General features: G+C 36.6%; 1 protein-coding gene across 5 annotated transcripts in view; it reads left to right on the plus strand.

Moving 5' to 3' along the window:
* LOC145688374 (uncharacterized) overlaps positions 1-27,408 on the plus strand; it is a 726,484-nt gene that overhangs the window by 642,166 nt on the left and 56,910 nt on the right. For all 5 annotated transcript variants that reach the window (XM_081762541.1, XM_081762538.1, XM_081762537.1 and 2 more), the window contains 2 exons: positions 208-320; positions 11,097-11,435. In XM_081762541.1, coding sequence (XP_081618667.1) covers positions 208-320; positions 11,097-11,435 — 452 coding nt within the window. The remainder of the gene's footprint in view (positions 1-207; positions 321-11,096; positions 11,436-27,408) is intronic.

Here is a 27,408-nt window from a genome sequence, read left to right on the forward strand (position 1 = left end):
GTCTGTATGTAAAATGTGTGAAATATGAGCATGCGACTCTTTTCATCAGGTTTCAAAGGTAAAATTGAATGCATTGTAGTCTACGTAATGTTGAACACCGTAGTCTTGTATTTGAACAAGTTGAAAGTTTCTGGCAAAAATTAGTAGTAATTATGTAGTGTGTTACGTAACAAGTGTGTTAATGTGGCAAATGTTTTGTTGTTACAGAGACGCCAGGCGAGAGTAACAACGGTCGACCAGACGAGAGCCAGCAAGATCGGCTACTGGAAGTGTATCATGAAACTATACGACAGCGGGGTGGACACCGAAACTCATCCAAGGCAAGTAAACATCAGTGAATGAGTGGGTAGGATTAGGAAAGTGAAAGGACGCGGCCAAGTGGTGGAGATAGCGTGAAAGTGGCGTAATTGATTTGAAGTGATATTGATCTGTCAGGGTGCTGTGAATGGTTGCTTTATATACTTACAGCATTGCACACGAAACAAATCTGCGTCGTATCTTGTTGTTGATTTGCAATGATTCAATGTCTTTGACTTTTTTTTTTTCAATTTCAAGATGAATTAGTACTGTCAAAAGTATTCGAATATTCGTTATTTGAATGATTTTTCTTGGTATTCGAATATTCGTTTTCAATGTTCGAACAATTATTCGAATTATTTGATCGAATAACGAATTTTGTTCGAATATACGAGGAATCCAGTACTCGAATATTCGAATTATGAAGTATTCGATTTTTAACAGCACTAAGATTAATTATTTCTTCATTTTCAACCAATTTTGGTAAGCTTTTAATTTCAATACCTTAAAAAGTATTACATATATAGTAGCCTTTAGCCAGCTGGGGCTTCGCCCCAGACCCCGGCGTTTGCTCCGCCTACGGCCTCGCATGTCATATGTATCAACCTTTGCTTCTTAACAGTCTTAATCACTGGCAATTTATTTCTACAGTAGCCTTTGTTTTGTCATTCACAATGTATCGACTTATTGTATGATGATGACGTTGGATTCTCATTTTCAGAGGTTACTGTTTATTTATTATTTCTAGCGTTTTGCAGCTCACGAGGCAGGTAGTCACTTTTGGCAATTTTCCTGTGGGTTAGTCCCAGAAGGCTACAACCATGCCAAATTTCATCATTCGAATTCTGCTGGAACTGCCTAGTCATTTTGGGGGTGTAGATGTCTCATATAAATAGCATGGAAAAAAATTCATTTCTCCATAAAACCACTCTTAAGTGGAGGGAAATTTTTATTTTGTGATTTTGTTAAATACTACTATAAAAAACATACAAGCATACCGAATTCCAATTAAGTGCCCAAAACATGAGATTATAGGTCCAAAAAAGGCCCATTTAAATAACATGGAAAATTCCTTCACCCTCCCTTTAGACCCCTTAAAAATTAAAAATATTCAGTTTAGGCAATTTTCCTGTGAGTTAGTTCCTAAAAGCTGCAATCATGCCAGATTTCAACTATCCATGTTACTTTGTCAGTGAGTGAGTGAGTTCATGCAGTTTTATATGCAGTATATGTGTATAATATTGACAGTCCTGAGTACGTTTGTTGAAAGCAAAATAACGAAAAGCTCACGATCATTATGCCAATTAAATATAGCACATCAAGTTCTTGCCAATATTGCCAATTAAGAACGAAATGAAATTAGTTAATTAAACTCTTATGTTGACTTATCTTATGGAATGGAGAACCATAAAAACATGCTTAGACTGTTACTGTTAGTGTTTTTAAATATAAACTTTTCCTGCATTCATACCTGCAAAATCAGAAATAAGACCACAGTAGTCCAAATTGTGCATGATTAAATGTTCAGTTCAAAGCAAGGCAAATCCTTTTAATCGGGTCTTAGTAATTGCAAGACACAAACTTTTTGTAAAACTATGCTTGTCGTTTGTAACTTGCTATAAGCAGTGACGAATTAGTCTGGTCAGATTAGTAAATTTAACTATCATCATGAAATCAGGTTCCAATAAGAAATATTCATTTTAAATAATATATTTTCATATATTCTAATTTTGTATACTTTATGCCACTTTTATGCCGCTCTGTGCAAATACATCTGTTGCAATGCTGGTTGAACTGAGCGTGCAGAGAGGAGAGAAATAGCCTCTATTACGCCATCATTATAAAATTCCAAAGTTCTTGTAACCATGTTCTTTAAGTATATTTGTCTTTCATCATAAATATATTATATTCATTCATGTCTGAAGAACATATAAGAGCATACACTTCAGCTAACAAGCGTATGGGTATATATGATATTACAGCTTACCCGAAAATGCCTATGCAGTCTACTGGCAAGTACAATTATAGTGGAACAACTTTATCTTAACTTTATCTTACTAATTAACTACATTCGTGTGTAATATCAAAGTATTCTATCTGGTGTAAATACCGAAATTAAATCGAGTGTCCATTAAGCAATAATATACTCTATAGGCTTTACGGGTAGTTCATTGTAACACATTCTCACTCTGTAGATGACCATAGTTATAGATTCCAATTGACTCTCAAACTACAGTCGAAGATTTGTTCATCATTGCTTTGAGGCACTGAAGCGTAATTTTCAACCATGATGAACAGATGTTAACGTGCAAATATAATAAATGAATATATATAAAATATTCAAAAAGGCGTGACACGAAACTTTTTTTTTTCTGAAGATAGGAGAAAAATATGTTTTTCCCTTCAAGTTGGATAATTGGCTGGATGTGTACATTTATGCTAAAAGGAGTGTAAGTAGAATCCTTAACTTAGCAAGTTACAGCAGTTTGCGTGAGGCCACCCAGCATGAGCAACGTTGATATAACAGCTCATTGGCAGTCAACAAAGAAACGGAACTGTAACATCAGTAGTACATATATTCAATAAATTATGTATTGATTTGTTTAGATGTTAATTTGCAGTAACAGACTATTGGGTTATAACCTGCAGGTCAAAAGTTTGTATGCGGTTCTAATATTTTTCGTTACCAGCCGAAAAAGAGCACCTCTTCGTTTCTCGAACCTTCTTCACAAGTTATTTTTTTCTTTGTAAAATAGTATAGAACAGAATACTCGGTTTGTTTCCTTGTAAAGTCTAGAAATTTCATTATACTTTTGTCATGCTTCACGGTCAATTCAAAACTTCGTCCCTAAGTGCCTTAGGGTAATAGTAGAGCTACGCAGGTATGACAAATGATAGCTATAATTGCTTTTGTCAGTCAAGCAGGTCTCATGTGAACCGTCTTGTCACAGATCTTTTTATCTGCTGCATGTTTTAAACAAAATGTTTCGCAAGAATACAGTATGCTTTGCTAAGGAAGCTGCAGTTCACTTAGCGCAGCGTGAACATTAAAGCTACTCTTGTTAAGTTATAGGGAATCGGAATACTTATACCATGTTTGACAAAAGTATCTTAAGTCTACTTTCACGTTATAATTTGGCTCCGCGTCGTTTTGCTTACAGTACGCGCATATTTCTGTCGGACACCAGCATCCCTTAACCACACAACTGGAATTTTCATGCACTACCACATTGCTGCATAAGTTTCCCTTTTTAATATTACTCATTAATTGTCGTCTTCTTTCGCTTCCTTACTTACCTTCTACTATAGCTCCTGTCATATCATTGATAAACGGAGGACATGATGGCTAAATCGTAGAGCGCTTACCTCTGGTGCATGGGGGGTCTGGTTCGATCCCAGGCCAATTAAGTTTGCGGTGGACATCATGATGTCCGTGGATTTTCTCGGGTATTCATAATTCCTCTCACATTCTCATTTCACCAACTCTTCCATCATCATTCACGTGCTTTGTTCATCTGTCTCCCTTTAGCCTAACGGGCGTAATTGTGGGAGTTAAACTGAAAGAAAAAAAAATATCACTGATAAGACAATTTCTTCTGAAATTGTTTCCTCACTAGTATCTCTCTTCTTTCCAACCGTTTCCAATGACTTTTTCTCTTCACTGTTCGCTAACATTTTTCTATTGGTTTATTTTTTCTCTTATCTAATTTTCTTCAGACTACATTTCTAACGCTTCCAATACTTTTTCATTGCTCTTCAACAATGACCTAGTTTGTTCCGTACAGTGTAATACCACCTTAGTTCCAGATACCCTCTCCTTGAACGTCTCTCTTTTAAGCTACTTTTTCAAAAATGAAACCAAGATAAATTGCTTTTTCGGCCCTGAAAGTTGATCAGCACTCTAGAATCGAATCATGACGGTGCATAGCCTATAACCATCCTATGATTTCAGTCAAAATCATTAGTATCAGAATCAGACGAAAGTATCATTAAAACTGTCCCAGACATACATAAATAAAGCAATAAATACATAGATACATAATCCATTAGAGTTTAATATGTTAGTATAATATTTTGCAATAAGAAGTCCAAAGTAGTGTTAGCAACTTGCCGAGTGACTAGCATACATTGATACTTAGTAAGGGTATGTGTATGATTTGAATTCCTCGTTAAGCAATAGATCCCTGTCCAATATATTCTTAGTATTGAAGTGAATCTTCAACTTCAGGCAAACAAACAAAACATTCAGACATTAATCAAGACTAGCACCTAAAAAAATGGTTTTAGATCAATTGATCAAGAGAATGGTTCACACAAGACCACTCTTTACGTGATCTCTCCTTAGTCAAATCAGAACAGGTTAATTTACTAACCTCTTCTCTGGCCTGGTGCGCGTTCTTTTGCTGCAGGATGTTCCAGGCTTAATTCCCAATGAGAGAGCAAAGAAACACACTACGGTAATTCAGATCACACTTTAAAATGTAGATCTCATCTTAACTGTCTTTGCTGCTGACACATCAATCGGGTAAATGTGGTCTCGGGCTCGAATGTGACGGCCTGTAATCTGGGTTGAGGTTTATCTAGGCTTTTTTCGTCTGTTCCACTAGACAAATACCGGAATGGCACATTTGAATAGAGAGTCTGGATGACTTATTTCCACTTCTTTTCTCATTGCTGTTTTTCCCTAGTCGAGACGGTGGCCACATATGTTAAGCCTGGGATCTTCCGTTCACCTACACACACGCATTAAAGAATCAGTAACGTTCTTTTATTGTTTGTTCGAAGACCAAAATAATTTAAATTGTGTTTTATGCTTTAAAACTGTACGCAACACCAAGTTTATGAAGGATGATACATAGTATTAAAGGAGGATTCATATCACTTCGATTTTCCATTCGAGACGTACCGATAGTAGTCTAGGTTTAAGTGTCTTCATCCGGGCGAAATTAAAACACCGCTAATTTTACAGTAATTATGTGATATCTTCAAATAGATAAAAGATAATTGAAATATGGAACAAGAGCGCCCTAGACAATATTATTTTGCGTGAGGTACCGTTATCACAAGTCACCTAGTGGCTTTCCGTTTTCACCTGTTTAGAAACGCGAAAATAAATGCCGATTTTCAAAATGGCTCGAAATCAAAAGCAGATAAGTGAGTCGTGATAACGGTTTCTCATGTTAAATAATATTGTCTAGGGCGCTCTTGCTCCACATTTCGATTATCTTTTATCTATTTGAAGATATCACATAATTACTGTAAAATTAGCGGTATTTTAATTTCGCCAGGATGAAAACTCTTAATAGGAAATCGCCATTTTTTTAATGTTGTCGAATTTAAATACATAACATTTGAATGTGTAATACCAACACAGGGCAAAGTAAGTAAAAAAGCTACTTGCGGAAAACAGTGAGAGTAAAATATTCGTTAATTATGCATGTTGTGAGGTTTAACTCCATCCCTAGAATGAGATTGATCATCTCAGTCGGCTACTTTTCTTTACCCTTTATCGAAAGAAAAGTAGCTATCACATAGTCACAATCAATTCAGTGATAAAATCTAATGTCGTGTCACAAGTCTCTCTGTGTTTATTGAATTAAATTTAATTGGTTAATCTTCATTGACTTTCGTGATTCAGCGAGAATCGTAACACGAACTGTCTAATTTACCGAAAGTAGGCTTCCTTTGTGAATAATTAAATGTGATAGACATTTCTAGCGCTTCATTCTAAATAGGATTAAAATGTTCTTGCTTTTTTCCCAAGTAGAAGTGGCTTACTCTTTGCTCAATAGCGTTCATGACTAAAGGCATTTCTGAGGTCCCTCGTGGCTAAGCGGTTAGTGCACGCACCTTTGGTGGAAGACCCGGGTTCGATTCCCGGCGGGAGGTCATGTAGTTAGGATCTCACGTTAAGCTGTAGGTCTAAATCTCAGATAGCCTCGCTGCTGAAAGGGATGCAAAACTCAAAATCAGATAAAAAGATTTTCTCAATATATTTTTGCTTAAAATCGTTCGTAAGTATAATTACTTGATAGATTGGTTGACGTGTCTATATGCACAACAATTATAGACATTCTTGTGGCTTATGAGTGTGTGCCTAAAAAGTGAAACCCATTATACACTATTGGTTGTGTAACGTGTAGGTTGAGGTGATTAAAAATGGAATTACAGTAGTTTCTTTTTTTTTAATATTAACTTAAAAATATGTAACTATAGTGCTGCAAAAATGTCTTGAGCCGTGGCAAAAATGCGAACTAAACTCACACCCTCGACACATCCACGCGTTGAGCCAATAAGGGTTCAGCTGTTACTAAGCGAGAGATCTTAGCAAAGGGGAGTGAAATTTCTTCAGCCGATAGCAGCGCCTGGAATGGAAGACTAAGTCAATGTGGTATCTGTATAGTGTAGCCTATTATTGCATAAGGACGCCATTACCTTCTCTTTTAGTTTACACAGAAAAAGGACAGGAACTTTTCTTTCTTTTAACCCGTGGAAATTTTAGTTCGGGTCAAATTAAGCCGTGCACTTGGACCTGTTATTATAAGCTTGAAATTCCATGGATTCTTTGTGTACGTATCCAGAAGTCGTCTTCAAAAATAAGAAAGCGTTTGAATATGCAGTTAATATTTGGAATCAACCTCATCTGTTGCGATAACCCGAACTTAGCATTCCAAGGGTTAAACAAATGATTCTCTCGATCTGGAGAACAAACAGTGAAAAAAGTTATGCATGTAATGAAGATTCTTAGGGCTACAAGGGATCATAATTATTCGATGCACTTCCCAATCTAAAATTAAGCCGGAATTCTATGCAGAGAAAACTAAATCAGCGAGGAGGCACGAATTTGCAATGCTTACACAAAGGAAGCTTAAGTTATTGGGAATATATTTTAATTAGAAACCTTTGTAGATGAATGGTGTTAATATTAGAGGTGTGGCATAAGGATTGGGTTCCTGGCGGAGGACCATACCTTTCAAACCTCGGTACTCAAAAACAACGATAAACTTAAAACAAATATTCTGAGAAAACTTAACTACTGCATTCCATAGAACTTTATGGACCGTGTAACCTCTAAACTTTAGTCGCGTTCTTTGTTGCATGCTTCTCTTTAGCCCTCAATGATTCGTAGTGTCTTTGTTCAACTTCGTTCTCTAATCTTGCACCTTAATTTATAACTCATTTTCCGACGTCAATAGAATGATGACATTTTGCACAGCGACGTAAGTTGGATGATAGATAATACAATATTCCATTGTTATTTTTATGTATTTCTATGCTTTTATCCTTAATGTTGCTCTCTAACTATATACCCTATTTCGTTATACAACCAGAAATGCCTGGAGTTTGCATATACAGTATAACATGCGTAAGATCTTTGCAAATTACGTCTCAGCTTGGAAAAAAAAAAAGAAAAGAAAAAAAGATCGATTTCAAGAACTGATTGTGTGAAAACATAAAAGTAAAAAAATAAAATAGAGTATTAAAAAAACATAAAAAGTATGCTTTCTTTAAAAATTAAAAAGTCGTACTAAAAAGCAAATAAATAAATAAAATTAAAAAAATAAAACATGCTTTCCTTAAAATGTAAAATAAATCATACTAAGAAGAGCAATAATTTTGCTTTCAAGAAAATTACTTTTAAAAGCATAGGGTATTTCTTCATGTATTATATTGGAAATTGATTGTATATGAGAGGGCTCCCCATGCGATTTTAGTGAGCCATAAATAATTTTTAAATGTAATTTTCTTAACTTTTTTTTAAAACTTTCCAATATGATTTGTTTCATTGTTTGTACTTTTTTCTAGCACGATTTATTTTATTTTTAAAGGAAAGCACGTTTTTTAAGAATAGCTTTTATTTTATTTTACAGCAATTTTGAAAAAAAGAAATGAAATTTTATTTGACATGTAACTATTCAGTGCAATAATGTAGATTCTGATAATTTTTAACACTATATGCGAGGTACAAATATCAGACTTCTTTGTAATTGTGTTAAGCTTAAGACGACCTGCTACGGTTTACCTTTGATAATTTCTACCTGCAAGATTGTAGTATTGATCGTAACTGCGTACTAAAATTATTTCTACAGCTTAATGACATATGTGAAATGCATACGTATGAATGTGTAGCGTGCTCTTGTAAATTTTATGTAGCAGAACTTCAAGGATTTCAACTCCTATGACTTGGTCGTAACCACTGCTTTGTAATAGTGTTATTTCCGGCTGATGTCTGATAAGAAAGCAATATAATCACAAAGTACCAGAAAGACTGGTTTAAGTTATGATTTAAAGTTATTTTGTGGTTCGTTACCGCTTTTCAAAACAGAAATAAATATGTATTTTTTGAATTGGATTTTTTTTCTAAAAAGAAAATCGTAGCGATGCGTTTAGGCCCTACATTTTGTTCACTAGGAGATGTTTAAATACTTTAGTTCTATTTTTAACTTACGAAAGTTATACTACAGCTCTAAATTTGTTCATATTACTTGAAGGCAGTGGCGTACATAGAATTTAATCAAGGACGGAGGGGTTCAGACACTTAACCTTATATCCATTCACGACACGCATGATTTTCGTGTTAATTATAATATGATTATATATAGCCATATCTTAATATAGTTTATTTTTACATAATATCTTGCTCAAGGTGAGATTAAAACCCCTAAACTTCCCCTGTGTACACCACTGTTTGAAGGTGAAATATTAGTCGCCTCCACTTCGTAATTTCTTATTTAAAAAAAAAAAAAAAAAACTAAATTAAATAATAAATTTCTGCGGCGATTCTCTTCTCTCGTCCTAATTCTTATTAAAGTGCAATATAATAGTTTGATTCTTAATCAAGCAGCATGCGTCAAGTGAGCTTTGTGGTGGACAAACACCATGTGCGTGAGTTCCTCTGGGTTCTCCGTTTCTTCATTCCACCATTTCATTCATTTCTCATCATCACAGTCTTCTTTAGCCTAGCCGGCATAACTGTGGGACATAAAACTTAAAATTTCATTCATTTTTCTCTTAAGCAATTAAACTATGACTATAGTTTTTAGTTTAACGTAAAGCGATTATGCACCGAGGCTAAGAGAAACTGTGAGGATGGAATGATGAAAGTGGGAGGAAACGAGAGAACATTGGGAACCCTCTCATAATCCACTTGGCGCAAGCTGGATCCAACCGGAGACTTCATACACCAGAGCTAAGCCTTCTACTACTGAGCCCCCGCCGCACCCGACAGCTTTGACATAATTTGAGAAAATGCACATGATAGATATTGATTGTCATACTAGTACATGAAGAATACAAATTTCAGATGTAAGCAACAACCCCCCAAAAATATTGTGATTTGTTTCACATATTTATGCAAATCACTGCACGGCTAAAATTATGGGACTGTTCAGATTTTTGATGTTCCTTGATATTGTGCGTAGTTACTTATTATCACTTGCTCTTATGATTTTTTACTTATTCTCGATAATGGGTGTGATAGAAGCCCCCTTATCCCGATCTCATCAAATTTATAATGGAAAAATAATTTCATTGTGATAAAAATTGATCTAATATGTTCATTGTTTAGTCAACTTAACCCCCTCTCAGCCCTGTGTAGCGTATTTCTCTTCCATTGTCCCTGCGTAGCACCGTCGCTAGCGCTGCTGTTTTTGGTACGGGCAGACCCGCTTTCGATCCCCAGTGGAGATATTTAGTGGAAAAAGTATAAAAGCCTTTTCGGGCCAGTTATCCTGAGTGAAGTTTCCTTGAATTTTTCTCATTCACACAAGGAAATTGCTGGGATTGTACCTAACATACAGGTCCAAGGCTTCTTTCTTCCTTCCTTCCAAATTCCCCAGGGCAGTGTGGTCGCTGAGAGACGTCATCCTTCATACGTGACGAGCTAACATGGCTTGCTTAAAACCCAGAAACCTATTTCCTAATCCTAACCGATTCTGTTCCACCGGGAACTGAATCCAACAATTCATGCGTCAAAGACAAGCTCTCTAGCATAGGGGAGGTTTCATAGAAATTGGAATTAAACTCATCCCATCCCATTTGTAATATACATCGTACGTAAATTTTCTCATTATGTTGAAATCTTAGCATATTTCTGTTCTCACTCACGTTACCACTTCATTTTAGTATTTTTTTTTTTTAATCACTGCTCGTTTTATTTGTGTTTTATTAGACTTCGAATAAAAAAGTGGCCTTAAAAACTTAAGCAACATGTAAACTCAGAGATTTGATCTTGTAGTTAATTTAGAATACTATAGTTTTCTGTATAAACTTTTTTATTTAACTACGTAAATAATACTGAAGAATCTACGAAAGGTAACTATGTAACTTATTCACTTTTTTTTTTTTTTTTTTTTTTCAAATTGCTCTTTCAACTGATTTAAGTAATTCAGTAGTTTATTATTACCAGAAAATCATTCAAACTATAAGGAACAAATGTAAATCGAGATAGTTGCGTATTATCATACAGTGAATGATTTGCGTATTATCATAGTTTATAACGTTCATTCTGAAAAGTATATGGTAAAGCAGTATAAAAGTAGTGGTCCATTAGATAGGGATAAGTTGTTGAACGAGGTCAAGGAGAGGGATGCAGCAACGTCCCTGACCTTGTGTGTTGCCTACTTCAAGAGCTTCTGGCATCGATCGCGCTGGAACATTGTATGTCCCGTATTGATTCTCCTCTTTCCGAACCACTGTGACCCAGTACAGCCACCGCAGTCCCGCCAAGTTTATCGTCCGGGCTCTGTTTAACCGTCTGGATTTTAATATTATGCATTTTATTCTCTTCCTGCGTTTAGGTGGATGTTAGGAAGCTGACGAACAGCTTTCAAGAACCTCACGATGGCGCCAATTCTCACCGAAACCGCGACACTTTGCCATCGGTGAAACATTTGAGGAATCAGTTTGAACCAGCGGTGACGAGCATGAAGTCCTCTCCAAGCTCCTCGAGTCCTAGTGACTTATCCAACGGTACAGCCACTCCCACGGCTCCTACAACACCCACTTCGCCTACTACTCCTACTACCTTAGAAACGACGCCGGATGAGGCGGTTGAACCAATAATTGATCAATTTCCACCTTTGGATGAGGAAAAAGTACGTCGCAGGCCACGTCCTACTGGTCAAAATTGGGATCCGGTAAGTAATCACATTACACTATTTGTTTATTGTTTGCTCATACAATATATCGTAATATTTTTCTCTAATAAAAATTGGAACGATATTTCATTAAAATGTTTTACAAAACAAATAAATACATAATATTTTCGGTGCAATATGTTCGGTGATTTTTAATTAAGTGGTTATGTGTAATAATTTCAGATTACTTTTAATTATTTGTGTTACCTTAAAACATATTTATACTGAATATAGTGTGTAGTTTAGAGGAAATTTATGACAAGAAGGAATTGTAATTATTGGTATGTATAAAAGTTACTTCCGTGAAATATTTACGTATATATTTCGTAAAACGCCAAACATAATAAATTTTCGTATGCATACGATTTGGAAATATATACATAAACATACAATCACAATGGTTAATTGCTTCAGATATTTTAAAAGTAAAATAAACTATTACAATGTAGAGCAAAAATCAACAGGTTTACGCCCGATTAAAGCATTCGTTTAGGATTGTATAAAATGAAATACAGAGGTGTCAACAATATACAATAAATATTTAAATACTATATATTATATATACGCGCTTTCTTTCAAGTTATTCAATAGTTCATACAGTTCTAATTAAGTTTACTTTCTGATTCAGTGTGAATGTCAAATCATTTGTTTAGTTCACATAAGTTATTGGAGGAGGCGCATAGTAGCCGTAGGAGAATTCAATAATAATTCATTAAAAAAAATCAAATCAAAATATGCATCCTACATTTTTGAACTCTGACCCCGAAGCATGATTTGCAGTAACACATCTAAAGAATTAATTTTCTGCTGTTCAAAACTTGTCACTACACTTTGCTGGATCATACTTAGGATAAGAGTCGTTTGGTTAAAAATTAGAAATTTGCAAAATTTGAATCATTTCTCTTTCTCTCTCTCTCTCTCTCTCTCTCTCTCTCTCTCTCTCTCTCTCTCTCTCTCTCTCTCTGCTGTTTAAAACAGTGATAATAATTGCAGTGCGAAGTCTAGCTTGGATTAAAAGAACTGCTGAAAAACAGGAAACAACAACAACAACAACAACAACAACAACAACAATAATAATAATAATAATTATTATTATAATTATTATTATTATTATTATTATTATTATTATTATTTCATACTTTTAAGACCTCAACGTTTCTAAATTATTTTACTCTTGAAAAATCCTAAATCTCTATAATCTTCGTTTACAATATTAAGACAATGCGTGTTCAAATGTCAGATGTCTTTTAAGTATTACTCTAAGTCTTTTTACTGTTCCATATATATATACTTGCCGTAAAATTTCATGGACTGCGTAATTTCAATTCCCAGTTTCTTGACGGCAGTACGGTCTTAGCAGTTAACGAAAAGCAGTTACTAGCATAGGCACATTTAAATCCAGCTACTAGCTTAGACACTGTGTATGGAGAATGTTGAAATTTCTACTGTTAGATAAAATTTCATTACTATTTCTCTACTTTGCATTTCTTTATCATACTTGTTTGTGACAATTTTTCTTTTTCTTTCTTTCTTTTCTTTTCTTCTCTTTTTTTCTTTTTTCTTTTTCTTTCTTTTTTTTTTTTTTTGCAATTGGTTTTAGTGGTATAGTAACTTACTTGACTTTTTAGTGTTGTTAGGTAAATTATTTGTATATAATAATGAACCAAGGGTTGATCCTTTAGTAACACGCGATTCCTCCTTATTTGAAGATATTTCGCAATGAGTTTTAGATTAATTTTAAACAAGTAAATGTTTTGAGCTTATTATGCTTTCAAAGTATGCTATGCTTAAGTGTGGTAACTCTTAAGGAATGTTGTGTCCATCCGTCTATCTGTCGACAGGTATCAGAGCAAAAACAGTAAGAGATAGGAAAAAAATAATTGATTAATAATGGGGTTCAGCGTCCCAAGAATAGATTCCATCTGCGTTCATATCTCCCTATTGAATTAATTTCCAACTATATGCTCTTTGACGTCACAGTTTACTGCATGGATTCTCAGTAAACGACGTAGCCGATGTTCTTGCAGATTTACTACAAGTAGATTCATAACTAATCAAACACTGCTAACCTTTTTTAAAAGAATTCTATTCCGCATACCTCGTTCGCTTCTCCCTTTTTCTCAATCTGTTCTTTCTCCTGCCACGGATTTTCAAAGCCCGCTCCTACGTCATACATTAGCGAGTTGAAAATGACTGCTTTATTGCAATAAGAAGTTATGTCCCCATTTCCGGTTTCATTTGTTGATCTTCATGGAACAGAAACTGTAATAGGTAGCGACAAATGATTTTCCGGTGTGGATTCCGTGTTTCCGGAATATACCGCCATCTCCGCCCGTGCCACTCTTTGCATCCGGAAGTGATTCAAAAATCGGCAATTTCCGGTTTCATTATTGATCACCATAGAACAAAAATAGTAAGGGTTGCGAGAAACTTTAATGTCCAAGGAATGTATTAGTTTCGTCTCAGATCCTTGTTCTAACCGGAAGTAACAGATACCTATATTTTTGATGTTAGTGACAAAAATAGTAAGGTCAATTTCAGCTCGAATATTTCTATTAAAACCGGAAGTAATAGAAAATACTGCATTTCAGACTTCAATATTAATCATTATAGAGCAGAAATTAATAAATAGCAAAATTAAAAAAAAAAAAATCAATTTCTGGTGAGTCCAAGGGTATTCGACGTGGTGAATTATTTAGAAGATTACTTTGAATGTCTTCAGATCAGGCGCGCACCCAGAATTTTTTGTTGGGGAGACCAATACTATAAGCCACTACATCTATATAATATCGAACGGGTATTATTCTGAACTTGAAGAGACGATAAGTAATTGTAAAATACTCCCACCTCTATTTAAAAAAAAAAAAAAAATACACATGAAATGTAAGATCAAATTTTCATGCTACATCAATTATTTCCCTATTGAACAAGCATAGGTTTATTGAAAAAATGTACGAATGTATGCTGAGTACAAATGTACAAATGTATGTAGGGAATTTGGGGGTTTCCGGAACCGGTTGGACCCTGTGGGGTTGCGCCACTGCTGTGTTTCTGGGATTTATGCATAATTGTAATCGAACTTGGAATAATTTATAATATTGTAATTTGAGGTAAAACACATATGAACGATTCGTTGTATTCTACTCATTTTCTCGTTCTATGTTCACATGGGGATTTGTTTTCTCATCGAACTCCCTACATGCAACATTTAAATATGTACTGACCTTTCATTTGCATATTTCAGGATTTCTTGCTTTATTCCCATTTTTTATTGAACACACAATCGTTTCCACTCACTATAGTTCATCGCCTCACGTTCCCTTATCACCTACGGAAATCTTGTAGTGCTGAGACAACTTCCTGATGTGAGACCAATGTTGCCACTACTTTTCATCCAATCTATATATTTAAGCAAATCGTACATCCCTCATGCAACAAATACACAAAAAGTAGTAGCTTTTTTTTTTTTTTTTCATTGTGTAAGACACTCTGCCTCAGTACTGTCGGTTGATAAAATCAAGGCAAAGATCTGGTTCAGAATTCCAAGCGCAAACTTGTAGTGGAGCAGAGTGCTTCGATTACGAAGCTCAATAATTCATTCATCCCACTGAGATTTATTAACTGGGGAAGAAAGAGTGCGTGGCACTTTAATGCAGTAGTAAGCAAGTATTGATTTTAGAACTTACCAAGTGGTTTTCCTCGTTCGCTGTTCCATAATTAACAGCATATTTACTTGAACATTTTTCAAGTACATAGTGCCAAGTTTTCGCTAGAAAATCTTGGAGGTCATACTGCATTCCCATAGTAGCATTAAAGATAGAAAACTGTATTTTACTGGAATTACTTTACAAGCGAAATACTCATAGTCGTAAAAGACCGTCCCTCATTTTATTTTTTTTTCTGTCCCAGACTGACTTTTAATTAGTATTTAGATAATATTAATCATGCTTTTTTATTATAACTAATTAATTTGCTTAGAACTTTGATTGTGCATCACTTGGAAACTAACAGGTTGCAGACCCATAATATTTTACATATTTTATTTTCAAACATTTCGCACATAACATTTTATATAGCAGGTGAAAATTTACCATAATCAGATCTTGATTTGAGTTCGGTAGTTTTTTTTTTTTTTTTTTTTTCTCCTTCGAAAATGTGCGTCAATATCTGACTGTCCATAACTCGAACTGAAAGCCTGCAGAATATAATATTTCATACGCTTATATAACAGATGAGGGTCTACTGCGATACCACGCTTGATTCCGATCGGATGAGTTTGGTTGAACTCGTTTGATATAACTTATGAATAGTGTCAGGGAAAAGTGAATGAAGGATGAAAATGAATAGAAAAATGATTAAATCTCGAATAGTAGATGATGAGATTTTGACAGCAAATATGCAGGATATTTTAACACAATTGAAGAAAAGTCAGTCAATAATTTAGCACAAAAAAAAAAAAAGAAAAGAAAAACATAAAAAGAAAGTAAATAAATAACGCATGGAAAGCACCGACACCGATTTTGCTTACCTGAAAAAAAAAAGTAGTTTTTTGCTAAAAACTAAATGAGCAGCAAGTTTTTGAACCTGATTTAATGGAGTTAAGTTTGTTGAAATAAATTTAAAATATTGCCCTTGCATTTAACTGCTTATGTTTAATATTTGCAATGCAAGCAATGTTTTCTTTCCCAGTCTCTTTGAGTCTTCCATATTAAATTCGGACAAATTATTGAATTTTTCTCTCAAACAAATCCCCCCCCCCTTCATTAAATTTACGTTTTCCTACGTTTAAGGTTGAGAAGATACCTGTCATAATAGTAAAACTATCTCTTTCCCCGTCCGTTAGGATGGCACTTCCAAGGCATTAAAATTCGTGCATACGAGATATGCGTATTCTATGTATTGAAAGCTTTTTCAGTCCAGCCTCCTGAATGAGTTTGTCCTGTTTTCCTCATCCGCACCAGGCAAATGCTGGTGTGGTATCTAACTTCTAGGTCCCAGGCCGCTTCCTTCCTGTCACAATGCTTTCTTCCTTCCCTTTCCCTGGATAATATGTTCGCCGACGGACGTTATCCCCATACGTGACGGGCTATATGGTCATAGCTGCCGAAAGCCCACAAATCTAAATTCTATTTTAAATACTCGCAAATAAAGCATATTTCTATTCTCTATGGCAAGAAATATTATACATAAAATTTCGTACCTTTATATCCAATCATTAAAAAAAAAAAAAAAAAGAAAAAAGAAAAGCATTCGTATAAATTAGTGAGATTCGTAATCTGTGTATGTCTCAATATACGAAATTTCATTCTTTCATGATATTTAGTGGGTCAGAAGAAACTTGTGATAATACGCGTGTTTCTTCTTACCCATTTGGACTGGAATTCTTAAAATTTGTGCTAGTAAATGCAGTATTTGTATTGTATATAATAAAATTCTCTCATTACAATTTTAGTTGATAAAATTATCTTTGCCATTGACTCGGCTACATTGAATTAGACTCCTACTTTTCCCTGGTTCGATCGCAGCTCGCGCCGTGTAGACTTTGTAGTGGACAGACACCGTACTCGTGGTTTTCCCGGGGCTCTCCCGTTTCCTCCCACTTTCTTCATTCCACCATTTCATTCATCTCTCATCATCACTGTCTCCTTCAGCCTAACCGGCATAACCGTTGGACGTAAAAATAAGATTTCATTTGATTTTTAGACTCTTACTTTGTCGGTAGTATGACAATGAATGCTATGTTTTCACGTCATTATTTCGTTTCAGTTTCTTTGTTGCTTTGCGACCGCGATGTTGAATTTACCGAATTTGCATCCAACATTTTTGGGATTAGATTCCTAAATTCGTGGAAATAAATATTAGTGTTGTTCACTGTGTTATTACTACTATCTCCATATTAAAGTGCTACTTTCATATTGTTGACCAATTTCACTCAACAGTGAGATCTCGGAAACCATGCCCTAGAAACGTGCCTTTTTCACTCGTCGATTCCAAATTTTGTGCAGATTTGGCACGTCTCATTATTTTTTTCTTTTTTTTAAAAAAGTTTTTTTCTATTTAACGTTTTAGGGATCGTTTCTAGCCCGTAACTTTGTGTTAGTAGAGAGTTGATAAACAAATACTGAGGCTTAAAATTACTTTTTAAAAAATCTTTCCTCCTGTGTAGAGGTGACAATTTTAACCACTCTTGTTTTAGGTCATTTTAAAAATGATTGCTTCTGATTACGAAAAAGAAGCGATTTTCTTAAACGTACTGTTCAACACGAAAAATCGATGCAGTCCTGAAGCATTTCCGTCGTTAACTAACCTCTATTTTGGTGGTATTTTATTTTATTTTTTTTAGAAAAATAAAAACTGTTCTGCGGGAAAGTTCTAATCAGAATATTAAATTTTCTTAGAGTGGAAACTTATCTCCGATATTTTCCTTACAAGGGACGTCACCCAATTGTCCGGCTCCGATTTCAATGAAATTTTTCTAGCTGATAGAGGACATATATGTATTATTTGAGATGACAGAAATTTTTGCCATGGCGCATGTTTTCTATTTTTTTATAATTTTTAAGTGTTGTGATGTGTTTATTAGAGATTAATACAGAAGTCCCTTACTAACCTTTGTAAACGGAGCGTTAATGAAACAACAACGTAGATACATATAAGGCCTAGGGGGAAGTTGTATGGTAGTGTAAAAGCCCCAATGCTGGGTGGCAAAAATTGTGAATAAGGGCGGAGGCTGGGTGGCAAAAAATTGAAAATGGACGGAGGCGTCCATCAAGCCCCACGCTTGGGAGTCAAAAATTGTAAATAGAGGGGGTGAGCATCAGGCTTGGGTGCCAAAAGTAACATGACCTCTCAAGCACAGGTGTGCTGACATCTGCATACGACATGAAGTGTCTAGCATGTAAATTTGCGTGAGGCTCTGTAGAGAGAAGAGGAAGGCGTACCAGTGATGGTGAGGTGTGTCTCTCTCTCTCTACATTTGACAGCAGTCTTACGTCGCACCTGAGAAGACTGTCTGTCCTCGTGGGTTCCATGAACTATGAACTGTTTGGTTGCGGTAGAGACTGAGTTAAAAAAAAAATGTTGAGACTCTTAAAAAAAAACAAAAATTTAATTTTGATAGAATAATCAAAATTGCCCCTATGTAGATCTATGCTACTTTTAAAATTAAACAGAAAATCCCGATTTTGAGATCTACACAGGTCTCATAGTTCATGTTTCCCTACCCTGATTGTACGCTCTCGAAGCGACTCATGGGCTACAGAAATAGTAGCGACTCATGTAACATTGAGCTTGAGTCTAATGATAACCAACAGAATACATTAACAAGGAGTACTATTAGCAGTAAGCTAAATGAAGTCGCCGAACGAAGTCCACCTGAAAAGAACAGAAGTCACAAAACATTTTAGATATTTTTGTACTCACCAGGCAGCAAGTAAACCTTCAGGATTCGTACGGGGATTGTAGTATGTAACAGACGTATAAGTAGATTTTCATAACTATTTAATATATACTCGGCGGAATTGAATTTGAACTATTTACACTCGATTTTACAAATAACACTTGTACACGAAAAGAAAGAAAAAAAAAATGACACTCATTTTAGTGGCCAATATGTTTTACTTATACCAATAGTTCTAGTCCACGCGTGATTTAATTTGTAGTGTTCACAGATATGTCCTGCATGAGTCCAGTCTTCACTGTTGTCTGGATCCTCCACTCTGCACGCATTCTTCCGTATATGCGTGACGTAATTTTATCCCACATATCACGGTTTTTGATGATCAGTCTTGAAGATCACGTTGTCTTCGTCGATCTCTGCATTGATATCTCTCTGTTACAAGTTGAGAGTTACTGTCATCACTATTACAGTAAAGGTGACATAGGCTCGTCACGCCTTACTGTATCTGGTGCTCTGTGGTGCAAAAAGTCCCACTATTTAACTTTCACAAGTTAAAAGAAGAATTGTTTGTGGTGCACTAATTTGCTATGCACAGGTTAAAAAAAAATGTTACTGCTGATGACATATCTTCTAACATATTTGTGTATTAAACACAAAACAAACTGGTTGGGAGTGTGCTCATTGTAAATGTGAGCCACACGGTGAGTCCACCAACACTTGTTACTAATCTCTTTATAATACGTACATGTTCTTTGATAATAGTTGGTCTTGGTGTACAACGAAACACCCCTAACTATATATACGTATATGTAACTATAGCAAGTTACTTTAAAAAAAAAAAAAAAAAAAAAAACACTCCCGATGGGGTCATATAGAGAAGATACTTCCCCTTTTTGCTATCTAAGCACTATATGATACATGTCATAGTAGTTGCTATTACACTAGCAAAGACATGATAAACTAATGTCACTAAATGAAATGTTCTATCCACTAAGAACTCAAACGAAGTAAAGTCTCACTCAGCGACGTGAAGTGTCTCCTGACGGTAACCGAAGTGTGTCGTGACCTCTGCTGCGATCCTAGTCATTAGGCTCGCTGGAACTTGAAAAACCTAGACTCACCTTCAGTCTACCGGTTTTTTTATGGTCAACGTTCTCTCTCTCTTTTGGTGACAACCGAAATTCCTAAATAGGTCACCACTGTTATGCCCTAATATTACATTTATATACAATCTCTGGTGAGTTTCACATACTTTACACGATTCCTTGATCTTCTCTGAATATTTTGATATATAACACAACACATGTCATGTACCGGAAGACTATTTAAACAATTAGAAAAACAAAACATATTAGAAAAAATACATGTTCCCCCTTCCATCGAGAACTCACGTGACAGGTAGTGACATCTATACACAAACACAGTCTGCAGCGGGGTGTAATCTCAATACAAACTTTTACTGAATTTCACTCATCCCTGCTTATTGAACAAATATGCTGCAAAATCAAACCTTAGATTAACAACATTATACAATTTACTATATACCTACATTATAATACATGACTGTCATTACCTTAGGGGTGGTTAATTAATATATATGTCTTCCGGATACATTGGTGGGCAGAAAACCCCTTCCATCTTTGCAGACGAACACCGCTCAACGAGTTCAAACAACTGCCTGTAAATAGTACTGTTAAAACGTACTGAAAGAGTACGTGATACTGTCGGACATGTGACATACCGTGTTAAATAATCATAATTTATAAACGGGTGCATCCAAGAACCTTTTAAATTTGAATAAACTCAAATTTTCGAAAACCAAATCACAATTTTAAAAACATATTACTCCGCGTTGAAGCTGGCGATAGCTTCGTTTTTACCGGCCTAGAGCCGTAGCGGGCAGGGCGGGTAAGGTGACAAAATACGTCATCAGGAGAGTTTATCGCACCTTATTGTTCCCAAAAAACAACACTGCTGTGTGACTAGTATACAATAGCCATGTACACGACTGAACGGCGCTATATTGGAGAGTAGCCAACCCATCTCTCATCCACTAGTCCTTGACATATAGCTGTAGTCCAGCATACAATTATTTCTGAATAGTCCAAAAACTAGTCTGGAAACTCATAGTAAGCTGGAAACAGTTGTACCATCTTAGTTGCTGTTCGTGTGTGTTCCGCTGGAGGCTATGAGTTTGCTGAACTTCAGTTTGAAAATTTTGAAATGCTCTTCCAGAAAAAAAAAAAAAAACTTTGTACTCGAAGTTCTTACATCTCTTCCCATGAAAATGATATGAATTCTTTACGAAGCATTTACATCTTGTTGGCTTTTAACATCTAATTATGCATGATTAAATATTTAAATGAATTGATATAAAGTATATGTGGTTACATATTTACATATAATTTCCATTTTGATATGCAAAGATTTTGATATGACATTTGCATATCAAAATTTAAATAACGTACGCACTAGGTCTTTACAAATTCCCCCCTTTCGATACGTTTTGAGAGTAAAGATACTTTAGCTATCAAAGCTTATCGAAATACATCATTACACACAAGTATATACAATAAGTGCGGACGTAATAGAAAATACTTTAACACAACAATACTGATTAACACATAATAAAAACATGAAAGAAAACTTGTTCCTATAATAATCTAATGGCATAATACATACACAAAGGTTTCAACTATTAATGTTACACGTAAAACAAAATATTTACATGAGTATAACACGAAGAGCTCAGTTCTTCTTCGGTGTTTCAGCAATCTCTTCTTCAGTTGCTGGTATTTTTCTCTGACTTTCAGGTTCTCTTTCTCTATACCGCTTAAGCAAGTAAGCGTTTCTTTTCATCACTGCCACTTTAGTCTGTGGGTCAGCGAGAGTATACACATTCTTGTCAGTTTTAGAGAGGATCAACCAGGGTCCAGAGTACATCAGTAATATATTCTTCGAAATTCCGGCCAAAGCATCAGATTTCGGAAATACACGTGCTAGCACTAGCTGTCCTACACCATATTGTACTAAAGTATGATGAGCATCGAAGTATTTCTTCCTGGCTGCTGCATTCTTCTTCAAGTTCTTGTGTGCTACTTCCACGAAGTAATCCTTATCTACTGGCCGTTCAACTTCGGGTATTTCAAATATTCTGGCAACGTCAGCAGTGGACGAAACTCCCAGATGCAGCTCATAAGCTGAAAACCCTGTACTAAGATGTTTAGCACTATTCAAGCATCTTTCTACTTTACTTAAATGTCTTGGCCAATAACGTTGATTGTTATGGCAATACTTTCTCAACATCCTGGTTGTACTTTTCACTACTGTCTCTGCAGGTTCCGCTTGAGGGTAATAGGCAGTAGACATGTAATGTTTCAGTCCTAAGGCCTGAATCTCTCTCTTCCACTGATTACTGCAGAATTGAGAACCGTGGTCCGTCAATAGAATTTCAGCTCGCGGACACAGTTTGAGAAACTGTCTCAACTTCTGTAAGGCTGTGTGTGTGTTTGCGCGACGACATGCGAAAAGACCAATTAATTTAGAGAAAATGTCAACAAATACAAGTATGTATTGGACACCACCTATACCTCGCACTAGTGGTCCACAGAAATCTGCGGCGATGAACACACCAGGCTTCTCAGGAATAATAGAGTTTAGTGGCCCACACAAGTAGGTGTGTGGGGCAGTAGCCTTCTGACAAATGACACATGACCCGCAGTATTTCCTTATCTGCTCTCTCATTTTTGGCCAAGTGTATGTTTCGACGAGCTGTGGTATCAGCTTCGAAGCGGATAGGTGCCCACTTTCATCGTGGTGGTACTGCAGAAGTGGTCGAACCAAAACTTCTGGTATACAAATCTTTACACCATCCTTATCTCTTTTACATAATCTTCCACTAAACAATATATATTCGTGATGCTGACTTTTTATTTTCTTCGACGTTTCGGCACTCTGTGTCGCCTTCTTCAGAGGACCGTAAAAGGCATCTGACGATTGCAGTTCTGGCAACACTGCAATTAACTTCCGAAGTTCACACGGAACTTCCTCTAACAATGACATTAATGTCTCGCGTAACACAGGCTTACTGTCAAAATTTGTCACGTTACTAGACTGCGCTGGGTAGCGTGAATGATAATCCGCTTTATTGTCTCTTGATCGAACAAATTCGAATGAAAAATCTAGATTCGCGAGCCCTAAGGCCCAACGTGTGATACGTTGATTCGTCAATCGACAATGTAAAATGAACTTCAATGATAAGTGATCGCTGCGAACTCTAAATTTCCTTCCTATCAAATAATATTTGAATTTAGCGACACCCTCTACTAAGCTCAAAAGTTCCTTCTCAGTAATCGAGTACGCCCTCTGCGCACTATTGAATACTTTTGAAGACATCCCAATGATCCTATCTTCACCATTGTCGTCTATCTGATATAGGATACTATTACAACTCCTATCACTGGCATCCACTTCTAAAATGAATTCTTTATCAGGAAGTGGTTTCTTTAAAACGATTTCTTCTTGAAAAATCTCTTTTATTTTTACCAAGGCATCATCATGCACTTTCTCCCATTTAAATTTCGTATTCTTCTTCAGAAGATCAAAAAGTGGAATTAGTACCTCAGAATAACGATTACTGAAGGGACGATAATGTTGGAGGAAACCTATCAACTGTCTAACTTCCTTCACCGTCTTTGGAGGTCTAAAATTTACTACTTTCTCCATCTTTTTCCTGTCTTTTCTGATTCCTTCAGCAGACAACTCGAAACCTAAAAGTTTGACATGTGTGCGTGCAAAAACACATTTCTTTAATCTGAGCGTTATTCCGCCAGTTTCCAGCCTAGTGAAAACTTGGTCTAGATGGTCTAAATGCTGTGTAAAATTGTATGAGCCTACCGCTAGGTCATCGACGTATGTTTGACAAAAGCTCTTTACATCATCTCCTAGAACTAAATCAAGTGCCCTTATACAGGAAGACAGAGACGTCTTTGTCCCAAATGGTAGTCTGACGAAGCAATATGAAATGCCTTCGTGCACAAATCCTAGATACTTCTGAAATTCCTCTTTTACACGTACTTGAAAGAAAAAATCGACTGCATCGAAAACAGAAAAAATATTTTTGTCGCTCAACTCTTGTAAAACATCAATGGCGGGGATTGGTTGGTCTGTTTCTGCCAAAGTGACCCGCGAAAGAGGGCGCCCGTCGATACAAAGGCGTAACTTCCCATTCTTCTTCGGTACTACTACTATTGAATTGCTATAAGGCGTGGCAGCCTTTTTCACTATTCCCCATGCTAGAAAACGATTAATCTCATTCCTGACCTGATTCTGATAACAATGTGCAAACGGGAACATTTTCGAACGAATCGGTTTTGTGTCAGTTAGATGTATCTCATGTTCATAACCTCTAATGCAACCGGGTCTCTCATCAAACAGCTGTTTATGTCTTATGAGGAGGGAGGTGAGTTCTGCTCTCTGAGAATCAGTGAGATCAGTGTAGCCATCTACGTGCTCTTTAATATCACGCTCACTCGCGCGTGTTTGAAAATTTTTCCACTCTTCTGGTGAAAATACGGTTCTGGCCAATTCTGTGGGCGTCGGGTATCCTCTAACCTGCGACTTTACGGGTGGGTTGCTCTCAATTAGCCTATTCTTCCCTATCTCCGTACCCATCTCATGATTGCCAACTTGTCTACCTCTTACAAGTGAATAACCGTTATTTGGATCTCCGCCTTCGAGATCATCAAAACTAAAAATCTCCTCAATATTTCTTAGCACTAGATCTTCATTTGATATTTCGACGTCTTTGAAACTTACATCTACTTCTACTGGCTTCTTCAAACTGAACACCCCTCTCCCATAGTCTAACACAGCGTCAGTCTCAGCAAAGAACTGAGAACCAAGAATCAGCTTTCTATTCAACCCTTGCACTACTAATGACACAGTTTCAAACTCTTCTCCATTGATTGTTACTTGCAATAAAATCTGACCAAGAATCTTAGCCACACTACTTCCGAATGCAGATGTTACTTTCATATTATTCGTTCTAAGGAACGCAGGTCTGGGGTTACTATTCTGTACTGTTTGCCACAATTCACTACTGATCGCGTTGATACTCGAACCTGAGTCCAACAAACCAAGTACCGGCTGAGCGAATACGATAACTTCAATTTCAGGTAAAGTTATCACATTATTTCTAACAACTAGGTCATCACTAGTGTCTAATAAATTATCAAAAATAGCATTTGCTTGATCATATTCTGTTCGATTCAACAGTATTACGTTACCATTTCTCAATTTTAATTCTAATTTCTCACTATTTGTATCAAAATTTACTAAATTTTCCTTAAAATGATTTTTCTCAATAATTTCCTGGCACTGATTACAATTCTCACTAGCATTTGTATTTACTTCCTTGACCAATGTCTCATTTTCATCTATATCACTACTCGAAATTTCCAGCACACATTCAGTTACATCATCCGACCTCATTGGGGTGTAATCGCTATCCTGAGATTCCACGCTAATGGGATTCCAAATGTGTGCCGAATGTCCTCAGTTACGAGAAACATTCAGGACACGCCCATTGTTGTCGGACTGTACTTGTCTCGAAGTACTTGCCCGAGTCTCGTCTCGTGTATCGTACACTTCAAGAACTTGTATCTGTTCGTCTCTACTGTTTCTCATCTGGTGGTTAGGCCTATTTCTATTGCCTCTGTTGCTACCTCTTGTACCTCGGTACGAACTAGTTCCGTTCCCCCTGAACCGATTCTGTCGGGATTCATTACGAGGATTACTACTAGGCTCACTATTCTCATTAGACCGTTCTAGCCTGCCCCTACTATTTCTAGTATACGGCCCCTGCTGTGCCCTGTTACGTCTCGTGTTACGTTTGAAGTTCCCCCCTGCTGATTGATTGTTTTCTGTCACTTCAATCATGTTTATGTTTCTACGCTGCTGGTTATTACCGTTCTCCCTGTGCGTTAACTGTACTTCATTCACTAACGCGAGAAGCTCTGAGATGCTTTGTGGTTTAGCACTAATCAAACACCTACAGATCCACTGAGGAAGCTGTCTCGGTAGTAATTTCAAAAGATTTTGTTCGGACAAGGGAGGGTCCAAAACAGCATTTCTCTGCAGCTGAGTGAGAAGGTACTCACTCGGCTGTCTGAAAATTCTAGGGTCATAATGACTCATTAGCAGGGTTGCACGCAAGGACGCTAAACGATCGGAGCTTAAGTAGTTTTTCTTAAATTCCTCTATAAAACTAGCATAGTCGGTGATCTTGTGTTGCATCACTTTGTACCATTGTAGACTGATTCCTCTTAACGAGCGTGTTAAGAAGCTCAGTCTATGCTCTGGCGCTACTCCAGTTAGCTCGAAATAATTATCTAAATCGACTAGATAATTATGGGTAGCTGATTCGTCCTCATTCCCATTGTATGTCGGTAGTTTCAGGTCTCTGTGCAAAAACGAGTTCATTGCAGTGGCAAGTTGGGCAGCTTCGCCACTACTTTGAACTGTGTGAACGCTTCCGTGTCCTCCCACACGCGATGTTGATGGCACAGGTTCCCTACTATTACTCGACAACAGTACAGGCGGGGCTATCAAATAGCTCGTGCTGGGACCACTGTCGACAACTACTCTCTCCTCTGTTTGTTGTGTCTCGTTCTCGCTAGAACGAGACGACAACCCGTCTCGTGCAGTTAGTAGTGTCTCTATCTCGAGTCGTGAACTTTGTTTTACTTTTTGTATCTCACGAGACATTTCATCTCGGAGATCCTTGATTTTGTCTCCCAGCTGTGCTGTGGATTCAGATCTCAGTGCAAATTCACTTTGCACTGTCTGAAGTTCAGCTCTAATTTCGGCCTGACTGCCTACAATGTTATCTATACTTCGATCGACTCTCTCCATTCGCAAGTGCATGTTCTCTACTGCCTGATCTATGTCCGTTTGTTTGGTAGAGAGGTCGCCTATCCTATCACCGAGGTCCTTCGATCGATTCTCGACATCGTTGATTTGAACTGTCAGTGAACTTTGAGCATCTTTCACTGACTGTTCAACTTTTCGGATCTCACTACTACAGGATTCAATCGAGACTTCATTAGACTGTACCCTGTCGCTAACTTGTTCTAATGAAGCCTGTATCCTTTGACTTGTACACACGAGCTGTGTCTGCAGCTCCAAGTTGGAGGTGTCAAGTCTCCTATTTACTGACGCAATTGATTCGTTCAATTGCTCAAATTTCCTATTATTTTCTGCTACAAATGAATCTATTCTCCCTACTAGAGACTTTTCAAGTTTTTCGCTATTCGATTGTATACTAGCACTCGACTGCTCAATTTTTGCCGTAATAGTATCTAGAAATCCACTTAGTAACCTCGATAAGTCAGCGGTCGTGACGAATTGAGCTCCGGACTGCCCACTTCCGGTCTCTACGACTTGACTTCCGGTAGGTACTACTTCACTTTCCCTGTGTGTTGCCTCAGCTGTGTTTTCCTGGACAGGTTGGCCACACTGTCCTTCAGCTGAGTCACTGTTTTCTCTCTCTGTGACGTCACCGTAACGTACGTG

Source organism: Thermobia domestica, chromosome 6 (assembly GCF_964235325.1).
Source record: "Thermobia domestica chromosome 6, izTheDome1.hap1.1, whole genome shotgun sequence".
NCBI lineage: Eukaryota > Metazoa > Arthropoda > Insecta > Zygentoma > Lepismatidae > Thermobia > Thermobia domestica.